This window comes from Pteropus vampyrus, unplaced genomic scaffold (genome assembly GCF_000151845.1).
Source record: "Pteropus vampyrus isolate Shadow unplaced genomic scaffold, Pvam_2.0 Scaffold269, whole genome shotgun sequence".
NCBI classification, from domain to species: Eukaryota; Metazoa; Chordata; class Mammalia; order Chiroptera; family Pteropodidae; genus Pteropus; species Pteropus vampyrus.
This window is the reverse complement of record NW_011889050.1, coordinates 56,772-68,917: the sequence shown is the minus strand read 5'-3', so window position 1 is coordinate 68,917 and position 12,146 is coordinate 56,772. Positions and strand designations below refer to the sequence as shown.

Here is a 12,146-nt window from a genome sequence, read left to right as displayed (position 1 = left end):
GTTAGAATTAGGAAAGAAGTTGAATTGGTTAGAATGAGGCATTGGACTCGTGGTCAAGATGGTGTCAGTACCATGTTTTAACGCATAGTCATGGTATGACAAAGAAAAAGAAGAGGAAGGAGAGAATGTAGATGCATTCAAAGTATATATATATATATTTAACTCAAAGTGTATATATATATATATATATATACACTTTGAGTTAAATATATATATATATACTTTGAATGCATCTACATTCTCTCCTTCCTCTTCTTTTTCTTTGTCATACCATGACTATGCGTTAAAACATGGTACTGACACCATCTTGACCACGAGTCCAATGCCTCATTCTAACCAATTCAACTTCTTTCCTAATTCTAACCTTATCTTCAAACCGGCCATTTTGTAAAGCTTTTCTTGACCACTCTTACCTGGTATTAACTATCTCTGCCCCCCTCTGTTTGGCTCCTCCCTGCTTTTGTCTTCAATTAGCATGTACCAAACATGGTTTCTTGAAGACCAAGTGTGTGCCACACCCTCAGCTAGGCATTACAGTATATACGTAAGAAAGACAAGGCCTCTTCCTCAAGGAACCAAGGGTCTGGTCATCAAACTGGTTGAACCAACAAATCATTGCTGTGCAGAAGAAGTACTCCTGTCCAGGGATGCTAAGGTCCAGGTGACACTGAGAAGGATGCTGTTTATACTGCACAGGAGCAGGAGGAGGCAAGGAGCTGAGCTCCAGAGAGAGGAGATGCTTGAGATGGGTCTTGAAGAAAAGGCGTTTACTAAGCAGAGATGAGGACATTCCAGGCTGAGGGAATAGCATGTTCAGTGGCACTCAGATGGAAAGAATCAAGGACCCTCTCAAAAACAGAGAGATACCAAGCCTAGGACTTGTGAAGAAGGCAAGCAGGAAAGGATTGAGATGCAGCTGCAGAGCTGAGTGTGCAGGGCCTTAGGCAACATTTGGGGACTACCTGATGTTCTCCTAGGGACCATGCAAAGCCCTTGCAGATGGAAGCAGAGAATTGGCAGGACAAGGTTTTCACTGGAAGAGACCAGAAGCAATGGAAGGGACCAGAAAAGAAGTTGGATGGCCGTTTGGGAGACCCCTGAAAAAGTCCAGGCAAGCGATGAAAGCAGCCTAGATGAACTTGGAGGTCCCAGGGAAGAAGAAAGTGGGAGTGGCAGAAGTGAGGTGATTGAATTAAAGCAAGGCCTGATAACTCTAGGCCCAAACAAGCTGACTCTTTAGACAAGGAAAGACAGCAGGCAACTTCCACAGCCATGATTCCTGCTTGTCTCTGAATGAGCATCTTAGGAACCGTGGCGCAGAGCCCTGATTAATTTTCTACCATGGCCCTGCCCGGTTATGCATTCTAAATACATGTCAATTGAAATTATTTTATTTCCATGTTTTAAGAACAAACATCTTCAGAAAAATAAAGACCTGTTTAAATTCAGCAGAGAAACTGATTAGTCTTTTACACTCTTTCTCTCTCTGGATGTTTTCAAATATAAGGAGCTTGCATGGCAGAGTACAGTGGTTCTCATTTCTACACACCATCCAGCGTGAGTGTCGCAGCATGGGAGATGGGAACTTACCTGGAGGTGAAGGGCAAGCCTCATCAAGCCCTTTTCACATCTGGTCCTAGAGTAAGCAAGCATCCCTAGAACTTTTGCAATTGCATCTGCTCTCCTGCCTGCTACAGAGCGGATGTCGTTGTGGTTACATTGAGAATCCACCAAGTTCTGTGAAAAATATCATTGGGGTCACAAAACCTCCTTGGTGGGTTTGACATGTTTCTTTGGCATTCCCCTCACCCTTCGTCGTGCTCTGTACAAAGGGGCTACCACTCCCATGGCTGGTACTTTTCTTAGCTGTAAAGCTGGAAAGCCTCCAAGCCAGCTGCAGCTCACTTCCAGGAGACTAAGATGGGACTACTCTATTTTCAGTCATTGCACTCCCAAATCTGACCATCATCATACTCAGAGGCATAGTTCTCAAGATCCAAATATCTGCAGGTTGACTCTGGCTCTTCTCCATGCATCCTCCACTAGGCAAAATATACTTTCATAACCGTCCATCCTCTTTACCACCCTTCTGATTGCATCCTTTGGCCAGCAGAGCCATTTAACACTCCTCTTTGCAGTGGGAACAGAGAGATGATGCAAAATAGGAAGCTGCTATTTAAAATGAAGATTGCCATGTCGGTGGCCTGTCTGGACTTGGCTGTTACCTTCATTTATGTGAGTTAAGACACAGCATTGTGTCTACATAACCAAGGATACACACACACACACACACACACACACACACACGCCAGGGGATCCATTCATAACTATCATTACAAAGAGTTTCCTTCCCCAACCTCCCTCAGCTTTAATTTGAAAATGTTTCAAATACTGGTGCAAGTCCTCAATGACACAGAGGCATTATATCTACTACAGCCTTGCTTAAAAGTGAGAACCTGCTTAAATGAAAATGCATCCATTTAGAAGAATGGGGGTAGTTCTAAATGTGTTGACATGACAAGCTTTTCTTCTACTGTTAGATAAGAAAGGTAAAGTTGCAAAAAAATATACATAGCATAACTGCATGCGTCTAAAAACTATGCATAAACATTTGTTTATGCACAGATAACATCTGAGGAACATACTCAAATGTAACAGTGATTTTCTTTGGAGAATGGATGATGAGGAGGAAAACTGAGAGAGAATTTTCTCTGTATTCTTTTTTGTATTGTCTGAAGTTTTTCAAGAATATTTAATTCTTTTAAATTAAAAGACATTTAAAGAACTGTTCTAAATAAAAAATGTTAAATGTTCCATGTTAGAGTAAGCTCCTTAGATGCTTCGAGAAGGGGTATGAGAGCATCAAAATCAAAGTAATTTTTTTTTTAAAGCCCATTCAGCACAAGTTCAGACCGCACAGAGGGACTGCAGTTCCATAAACACAGCTCGGCCCAAGCTGTGATGTGCCATCCAGGGGACACAGTCCCCACTGAACAGAACTCACAGGTGAGGCAGACACATGGAACAGATAATGCCAGGTGGCTTGACTCTAGAACCAAGCAATGTGAAGATCACCTAATACAAGATTCAAGTGGGAAGACCAGGGAACCCCGAAGAAACTGAGGGAAGGCACCCACTTGCTCTGGAAGGTTTCAGGACAGCAACAGACAAAAAGGAAGGAAACACATGTGTGTCAAGGCCAGACAAGGGAAACTGCCTTCACTCACATGTTCACTCAAACTACTCACATCCCTGCCGGGCACTCAGAGACAAGGATACAGAGAAATGAGGTCCAAGTCCCACAGCACTGGAGCTGGCCTCAGGACTTAAGCAGAAAGCCTTCCAAGCACAGGGAATAGCAAAGGCAAGGGGAGCCCTGAGTTTAGACAACCTCACGCTCTGTGAGAATGCAGTAGGGGACCAGGCAGAGGCTGGGCGAAACCAGCATCCAAACAAAGGCTTTGATCCAAGCCAAGTTTAAGCATCTGTCCAGTCCTGCAGGTCACGGGAGGTGGCAAGAGAGACACTATCGGATCCCTTTATGAGACTAATGTTCACAGCCGGTGGTTGGAGGACTGAACAGGAAAGAGACTGGTGTGCACGCTGTTGCAATGACCCTAAGAAGTAACCACGTTGTGTAGCAAAGGTTTAGCCACTGGGAGAAACCCCTAAGGGTGCAGTTAGCAGAGGACCACTAGCCTCACAGAAGGCCGGGGTGGTTGCGGCCTCACTGAAGTCTCCTAAGTAGAAGGCAGAAGATCCTACCTCGGTGAACACCGACTACTCCGACTGAGTTCCCTGGGAGGTGGGCAAGTCACTAACGGCTCTTCCTTCTCAGCCCTTAGCACCCATTTTGCAGACAAAGCTCCAAGGTAACAGTGCTAGAGACACTTTGAGAGAGGGCAAAGGAAGTGGTCACTCCTCTCTGCTTTCCTGTTTGCCCTCGCATCTTGAAATCTCTAATCTCTCTTTATCCTTCTGTCACTCCCACAAGAGTGCCATTTTAAAGGGCCATTTCCAAGCCTTTTCCCTGGTTCTCAAATCTGCAGTTTTCAACTGCCCCCAGCCGCCGACAAGGTTGCCTGGATGGCTCCCATTCATGGGCCCCAGCTCCCTCACTGGGCTGGAAGGTGGCAACCGCGAAAATGAGAACGACTCTATCCTCAGCGGGACTATAGATGACATCACATCCTCAGAACGCAAAATTGGACTCGGCAGCCGTCCGGAGGGCGCAACTTCCCGGCTCCGTATTTCGTTGTCTCCTGCGCGTTCTACTCGCGTCTGAGCTGAAAGCTGAGCCGCGCCGCAGGGGTGCGCCATGGCCTTGCCGGTGACCTGGCTGCTCCTGCCCCTGGCCCTGCTGCGTGAGTTTGCGACCCTTGGGGAAGGCGGGGGCGGGCTTGGTGGGGGGCGCGGGGCTCCCGCCTTAACTTCTCCGCCTGCCCTCCGCAGAAGCTGCCACGACCTTCGGGCAGCTGTCGTTCCGGATGTCGCAGACAGGGCAGAGGCACCTGGGGAAGCAGGTGGAGCTGCGCTGCGAAGTGCTGCTGTCCAGCCTGGCGTCGGGCTGCTCGTGGCTCTTTCAGCCTCCTGGACCCGCCACCAGCCCTGTCTTCCTAATGTACATCTCCAAAATCCGGATCAAGACGGCCGAGGGGCTGAACAGCAAACAGATGTCGGGTCAGAGGATCCAGGACACCGTCTTCAGCCTCACCCTGCACAACTTCCGCGAAGAGGAGCAAGGCTACTATTTCTGCTCGGTTGTAGGGAACTCGATACTGTACTTCAGCCCCTTCGTGCCCGTCTTCCTGCCAGGTCTGGGCGCCGAGGGCGCGGCTCCTCTCGGTGTGGGGTTTGGGATTCACCTCTGAACCCATTTTCACATAGAAGCCCGCTTTGGAGCCTCTTGGCGCCTCTGGGGGCTGCTTAGATATTGTTCCCATTTCGCAGACGAGGAAACTGAGGCTAAGTTTGTGCGGCAGAATATCGCTTTTTAGGTCCTGCCGATCTGGGCTCGAGTTCGGGTGTTTGTGTGCACCCCGGGTACGGTACTTAAATGCTGAGCCTCCGTTGGCTCGTCAGTAAATGTAGATTTCAACCCGAGCCCACAAGGGAGCCAACAACCGCTGGACCTTGGAGAGAGGCTGTTGCAGGGCATGGAGCGGGCTCCTGCGTTCCAGTCGTAGGCGCCGGGTGCACTTCGTGGAGCCCGGGACACGGCAGGCTACCGTATCCGCCAGGAAGGGGTCAGCGCTGAGCCAGGAGGTCCCTATCCCATCTCTCCCGCCTTGAGAGCAGAGTGAAGCGCGGGGGACGGTCTGTCGTTCCTCCGGGGAACACCGGGAGAAGGCGTCCCTTAGGGCAGAGGCGCATGGAGCAATGGGGGAGGGTAAGCGTCCAGATCCCCAGCCCGGCCCCCAACCACGCTCTGTTGCCCCTGCAGCGACACCCACCACGACGCCCGCGCCGCGACCACTCACGCGAGTGCCCACCAAAGCATCGCAGCCAGTGTCCCTGAGCCCGGAGGTGTGCCGGCCGGCAGCGGGCAGCGCAGGTGAGGCGGGCGCAGGGTCCCGAGACGGTGTGGCCAGGGACGTTGCAGAGCGCGGGAAGAGCCCTACCAGGGAGCCTTGATCCTGGAGGTAGAGCCGAGAGCTGTTCAGGTCGTGGGGAAACCGAGATCCGGAGCCGGGAGACGTGCCGGGGCTGTCGGGGTGGAGTGGAGGATCTGACCCTGCTCCTAAATGTCGATGTCTTCGGTGTCGTCAGCGGACACGAGGGAGCTGCACTTCGCCTGTGTTATCTACATCTGGGCGCCTCTGGCTGGGATCTGCGTGGTCCTTCTCCTATCTCTGGTCATCACGATCATCTGCAATCACAGTAAGTCCTAGGAGATCACGGTGGGGAGCAGTTGGCTTCGCTCCAGCCAATCGCGCTGCATGCTCCGGACAGCCCTTGAGAGCACATGGGGTTGAGATTTCTGGGACTCTGAGCTGCACCGCACGCCCCGGCACAGCTCATTTCTTTCTGGAGACAAGACGCGGGGAAGCCCCTCTCCTTCCCTTTTCCACTCTCTGGGAAGATTTTGGAAGACGGAGCCCTATCTAACCCCAGGCTGCAGCACGGGCGGTGTGTTCCGTCCGCGCAGCAGCCAGTGGTGACAGCACAGGTCCGGGCTTATTACAAACGCCTGAGGGCGAGGGGGCCTCTGGCCCTTAGGACCAGTGAGTGCCCAAGAGGGCTGGGTCTAAACCACCACGGGTTGAGGTTTACTCTTGGCTCCCTCCCGGTGAACCCCTTACCCGGCTTTGGGTCCCACGCAAGTGACTGTACTAACCTATCTCACCTATACTGTATTTGCATTTTTTTTTAATTATGCAAAGAGAGATGGAAAAGGAGCCCTCACCTGGGCTCTCAAGAGTTATACATATATAATCTTAAAGAAACAGGAAATGGGAAAGAGAAACCATATTTGGGGATCAGTGGGGGGGGGCAGTCATTTTACTCCTTCTTTTTCCTTATCCAGGGAACCGAAGACGTGTTTGCAAATGTCCCAGGTGAGTCTCTTATAACATTTGGGCCTTCTAACCCTTTAGGCAGCCCTGGGTTCAGGTCCTAGCTTTTCCAAGCAGCAGATGGTGAGAACATTTCTTAGAGAGAGGCCATGGCCCTGGAGTCCTGGGGACAGAGAGTCAGCATAGTGACTTAGGAGAGAAGCAGAAGGTTGGTAACTGAAGAAAATGGCCAATGGTGGTGGTTTGCTTACATCCTCCCCTATCCCTGCGACCTTCCCAGGGGCTGAGAATCAGGTCAGCTGATGACTTTGGTTATCAGCCTCCTTCTCTCACCTCCATGGGGACCTCGACAAAGTCTCCAAGAAGCAGTCTGTGTTGAGATCCTGACTTCCTCACCTCCTGGTTATGCGACCTAGGGCACACTCTTTAACCTCTCATTACCAGTGCCTATCCCTCAGGTTGCTGCGAGCATTAAACAAGATGGCACAAATAAGGCTCTTGGCAGATTGCTGAGGTCAGCCAGCCAGTCCTGTGCTGGGAGGCAGGGGCGGGTGGGTAGACATGAAAAAATGCTGCACTGCATTACAGAGGCTCTTGCTACAATGATGGTCGCCTCTTTTCCAGGCCCGTCGTCCGACCAGGAGGCAAGCCGAGCCCTTCAGAGAGATATGTCTAACATGGCGATGGGCCAGTTCAAGACTCCAACCTGAGAACTCCCCTTACAAGGAGAGCAACGGTCTTCTTTTGGTTTTCATTCTCATTATTATTTTCGTGGGTGGGGGTGGGAGGAAAGATTACTTTTTCTTTATGCCTTTACCTTGACACAAAACAAAACTATATAATGTCTACAGTACACCGGAAGGATTACAATGCCATTATGCACATGTATGGGGGGAAAGGGCTGTGTTCTCGGAATCGGGCCGTTAGAGCTGGTGGGGGCCTCACGGCCCCTTGGTGCAAATCTTTTTCCCACCTATTTTACAAAGAAGAAGGCTGAAGTCCAGAGATTGGGAGAAGCTTGACCAGAGTCACAGCAAGGCCAGAGCTGTTCCTCCGCACCGCTCAGGCCTTTCTTCCAGGTGCCTCTGTCTCAGCATGGGGTTCTGTGTTTCAAAGCGCAAGGGAACAGGTCATTTCTTGAGCACATGTGATAGACCCATTACTGCACACAGAACCCTGAGACAGTAATGAAATATGAAAACTTCTGCCTTTCACAGAGTTCTATAATGTAGTTGAATGGTACCAGACTTTTTTTTTTTTTAATAATCAAGCATGAAATTGTATAGTTATTATATAAACAAACATGAAATTCTTCAAATAAGGTGGACGGGGTAAACTGAATCCTGGAAAATGTATAACTCGATCTCTAAAGGAAATCTCTGAAATCCCGAAGTGGAGGCAAAATTGCTCTCCAACACTTCATTGAAGAGGGACCCATGAAAGAGGAGAAGCCACCTCTTTACAAATATGATTTAGCATCAGTAAAGTTAGAGGTCCTCTCGAATCTCTAAACTTGACATGCCATATTTGAACATGCTCCTGGGATCATTGATACCTTTTTCGTTTATAAAAGCAGAATTGTTCAAGCTGCCAGCACCAGCCCTGGCCTCCCCTCGACCAGCAGTTGTGAGAATGCGGTAGAAAAGAGTCTGTTCCGGGGAGGAGGCTAATTGCTTAAGCTGCTGCCCTAAAATGCATTTCCTCTCCACGGCGTTGTACAAGAAATGTGTGCTCGCTGGAGGAAAAAACTTAAATAGATAAGGAAATAAGAATCACTCACGATTCTTTACCTCAGGTATAATCCATTGTTAATCTTATGGTATACATTCTTTTTGCTTATTTTCTATGCATATATGTAAAAAATATACTTTGCTTTTTAAAAAAAATGGGATTGCATTATGCTCTTTATAAGTGGCTTTAATAAACATTTATGGCATACTTTTTAACGGCAAAATAATATTCTGTTTTTGGTTGTGCCATCATTTATTTAACTATTACTCAGCATTTAGTTGTTTCCAATTTTTCACTACTGTAACACTGCTAAAACTTTGCACACATCTTTATTCCTTTAAGATAAATACCCCAAAGTAAAATGACTGGGTCAGTCCCCAATTTCACCTTGGACTCCCCATTTTCACATCAATTAAAACAGATTAGCCTCTCCTTGCATCACCTTTTCTTTTGTTCTCTCTTGATAACAAACGAGCTGATACTCCTCTAGTACTAAATGACAAAATCTTGTGTTGGGGTAAAATATACATACCGGAAAACGCACAAATCATAAGTGTACAGCTCTGAGACACCATTAAGTGAACACACTCAGCCAGCACCAGGTCAAAATAGAACTTTTCCTGTCCTCCAGAAACTGCCTTCCATAACCTTAATTTTTAAAACCCAGGTACTTTTAGAGAACAGAAAGTAAGAGGAAAAAGTATCCCAAGTGTGAGAAAGTAGAAGTGAAAAGTGAAAAACTTCTGACAAGAGAAAAATTCTGATATCTTAAATTACAGCAGGCCAGAGAGTGAGAGAGATAAGAGGAATTACCCAGTTAATAGCTGTGGGCCAACTAACAAAATGACTGCTCACATTACTGAATATATCTTGGAGCTTTGAGCCAACTTACAGATGGCTATCTAAATGGAAGTAGCAGATCACCAGATGCCGCCACATCCTGCTTACGCATGAACTTTTTGGACTGTTGCCTAGGACCAAGCAATAGTAAATATTTCTTCCTTATAGACTGTGCACCTATCCTAGAACTGTGCCCAGTTCACCTTTTCCCCTATCTATAGCCAATGTAAATTCTTTCAAAATAACTCCCATCCTTCTTCCCCGAGACGTAATGTATAAAAAAGCTGTCAACTCCAGGACAGTGGACATGTCTTCTCCACCTAGCCATGCTGCTGGTGGTTCAGACTTCGTGCCCCAGGACCTGGTCCTTTTCTGGCTAGCATGTGGCTCAATAAACCCTTTCTTTCAGAAAAGCTTTCAGCTGTGAAAGTTTTTAACACTTCCTATGAGTTGAAATCTTGCTCTTGTTCTCTCCTCCCTGAATCTATCCAGCTGACCAGAACCAAGGGACACCCCCAGGGACTGAAGCTCAGCTCCCCAGCAAGCTCCAGGCTCCGAGGCTTCATTTGCAAACAGGGCCTGGGCTGTGGGCTGTCTCTGGGTTCCCTGCAAAGAGTGAGGAGGAACGTCCTGCAACAGGAACTCTTTCCCTCATGGAGAAACTTGTGAGGATGGCTGTGGAGCACCAATGTCAAAGAATCTGACCCAGGGCAAAGATAGGAAAAGGGCATTCCCATCACATGCAGTACTTCAACCTGCAGCTCAGGTCGTGAGCAGCTGGGGGAGCCACTCTGGGGAGGCTTCGGAGAGTTAAGGACTTACTTTTTTTTTGCCATACCCCTAAAAAAGGGTTTCATTTACCACAAATAAAAAATGGTAAATGATAATTTGGAGACTAAAAATATCAACGTAGGAAAAAGTACTAGATTGGCCTTCAGGACCAGGGAGAAAATAAAAACCCAATCTGTAGGCCATGAGGCTTAAATATGCTAAAGATGGGCTGTGAATTTCAGCTCCGTGCTTGTTGGTGACTCTTTGCTCTACGCATGCAGAAGGAGCACCAGGCAGTTCAAAGCTGGCAGCCTCAGGTCCAACAGTAATATTTCACCTGCCAACATTTACTCTCAAGTGTCGGTTCTACAAATATTCCCATGAGGAAGATGCCCACAATACATTTTTGGACCCTGAAAAAAGGAAGTAGAGAAATGACTTCTCTATTGCACCGTAAACTTAATATCAGCTGGCTGAAATTCAGCCTCAATGTAGTTCGTTTAACAAAAACATATCCTATTTGTGGAGGAAATGGAACAGATAAAATTGTGATTTATTTCTCCAGCTGTTAAACTGCTCTTAAGAGAGCCTACTCTACACTCTGCACCTCTTCAACCAGTAGGTCAGGAATAGGTCTCCCTTTTCTACAGGTAGGAAGCTGTCCCCACACCATCCTCCCCACTCCCTGCCATGTGCAAATTCTTCCCTGTACACAATTTTATGACCACTTTGGGTAGGTGTCATAAACCTGCTCCTAAAAGCAGGTGTGAGCAGCGTTCCCTCACCAAAGAGAACTAAAGGAGACCGTGATTACCTTAGATTAGGTTAAATGCACAGGCTCTGAAACCAGCTTCCAGGCTCTATTAACTGTATTCTGTGGCAAGTGACCTAATGTCTTGATATCTGTTTCCTCATTTGTAAAATGGGAGTAATAAGGGGGTCATATATAGGGGGGTAGGGTGAAGTGGGTAAAGGGGATCAAATGTATGGTAGCTGAAGGAAACTGGACTTTGGGTGGTAAACACACAATAGAATATACAGATGTTAAATTATAATGTACACCTGAAAATTATATAATTGTATTAACCAATGTTACCCCAATAAACTTAATTAAAAAATAAAATGGGAGTAATAATAATCTCTACCTCAAAGGGTTGGTGGGAATATATGTCTTATATGTATGTTTTAAGTGCTTTAAACAGCACCTGGCACATAATAACAAATAATGCTGAATAAATCAACTCATACTGAATTTCTCAAAACTAGCATCATAACAATTATTGGAATGTAGCCCCCGTGTCTGATTCTCTTCATTTTTATTCTTAAACAGGGGTACACGGTACCCAGTCCCAATGGATACACATGCTGTTGTATACATCCAGGGACCCCAGTGCCCCAGTGCACAGGACAGCCCTTCACACGTCTCACAAGAACTCAGTCCCAGATGGACAAAGCTGCTACGTCATTTGAAGCTCCCTTCAGCCTTGCAACATGAGTGCCACCACTCCACTGTGCTGTTGTTAGCTGTGCCTATCCACGGCACATAGGCACAGCACAAGAGAGCTCTACCGTCTTTAGAGCAGCTGGAGAAGGCTGGCAGAGCAGGATAAACACATGCTATCATCCTGCCATCTCTGCCCCCATCACTTTGGGCATTTCTCACCTTTGCATGCCAGTTACTAATTCCCCTTTTCTGCTCTCCCTTAACTAGTCATGACCTTCAGATGTGATGTCTTACATTTTACTAACTTAATAAAATAATACTACCAGTTATTTAGCACTCACTGTGGGCCAGCTACCTATCTCACTTTGGCCTTGTCAAAATTATGAGATAGGAACTATTATCATTCTACTTTACGGATGAGGAAGTTTCAATCACTTGCTCAAGATCACACAACTAGAATTTGATGGGATCAGGATTTACACTCAGGTCTGTTGACAAAGTAATGTCCAGCCCAAGAAAAAGTCTTATAAGAGTTTGAGTCAAACTGATGACAAACTGTTGACAAAATCTCAATGGATTGAGAAAAAGCTCTGGAGAATGGCAGTTTGGCAGCTTATTTTATACATTAGAATCAAAGGAGGAGACGTAAGGAGGGTTACATGAACTTCACTGATAGCTGATTAGGGAGGTGGGAGAAAACAAAGCACGGGTATCTCTGGGACTGGATAAAAGAAAAATGGAGAGACACAACTCCTTTTACATTGGCAGATACAGGATAGTTAACATTTACAGTACATGGTATGTGGGCAACAAGATAACAACGTAGTCTCGTGCTCTGGTGATGG

At 47.1% G+C, this 12,146-nt stretch overlaps 1 protein-coding gene across 1 annotated transcript; it reads left to right on the top strand.

The window, feature by feature from the left end:
* The first annotated feature begins 2,831 nt into the window (after positions 1-2,831).
* On the top strand, positions 2,832-7,303 carry CD8A (CD8a molecule). The gene is made up of 6 exons (XM_011375261.2): positions 2,832-4,364; positions 4,453-4,815; positions 5,444-5,554; positions 5,770-5,880; positions 6,527-6,557; positions 7,140-7,303. Exons 1-6 carry the CDS (start codon positions 4,319-4,321, stop codon positions 7,189-7,191), a joined length of 714 nt encoding a protein of 237 aa, XP_011373563.1. The 5' UTR covers positions 2,832-4,318; the 3' UTR covers positions 7,192-7,303.
* Positions 7,304-12,146: the final 4,843 nt, after the last annotated feature.

Coding starts and splice junctions, on each gene's coding strand:
- CD8A (XM_011375261.2), top strand. CDS start 4,319: ATGGCCTTGCCGGTGACCTGGCTGCTCCTGCCCCTGGCCCTGCTGC. Junction 5,555..5,769: donor GCCGGCAGCGGGCAGCGCAG/GTGAGGCGGGCG, acceptor CGGTGTCGTCAG/CGGACACGAGGGAGCTGCAC. Junction 5,881..6,526: donor CACGATCATCTGCAATCACA/GTAAGTCCTAGG, acceptor TTCCTTATCCAG/GGAACCGAAGACGTGTTTGC.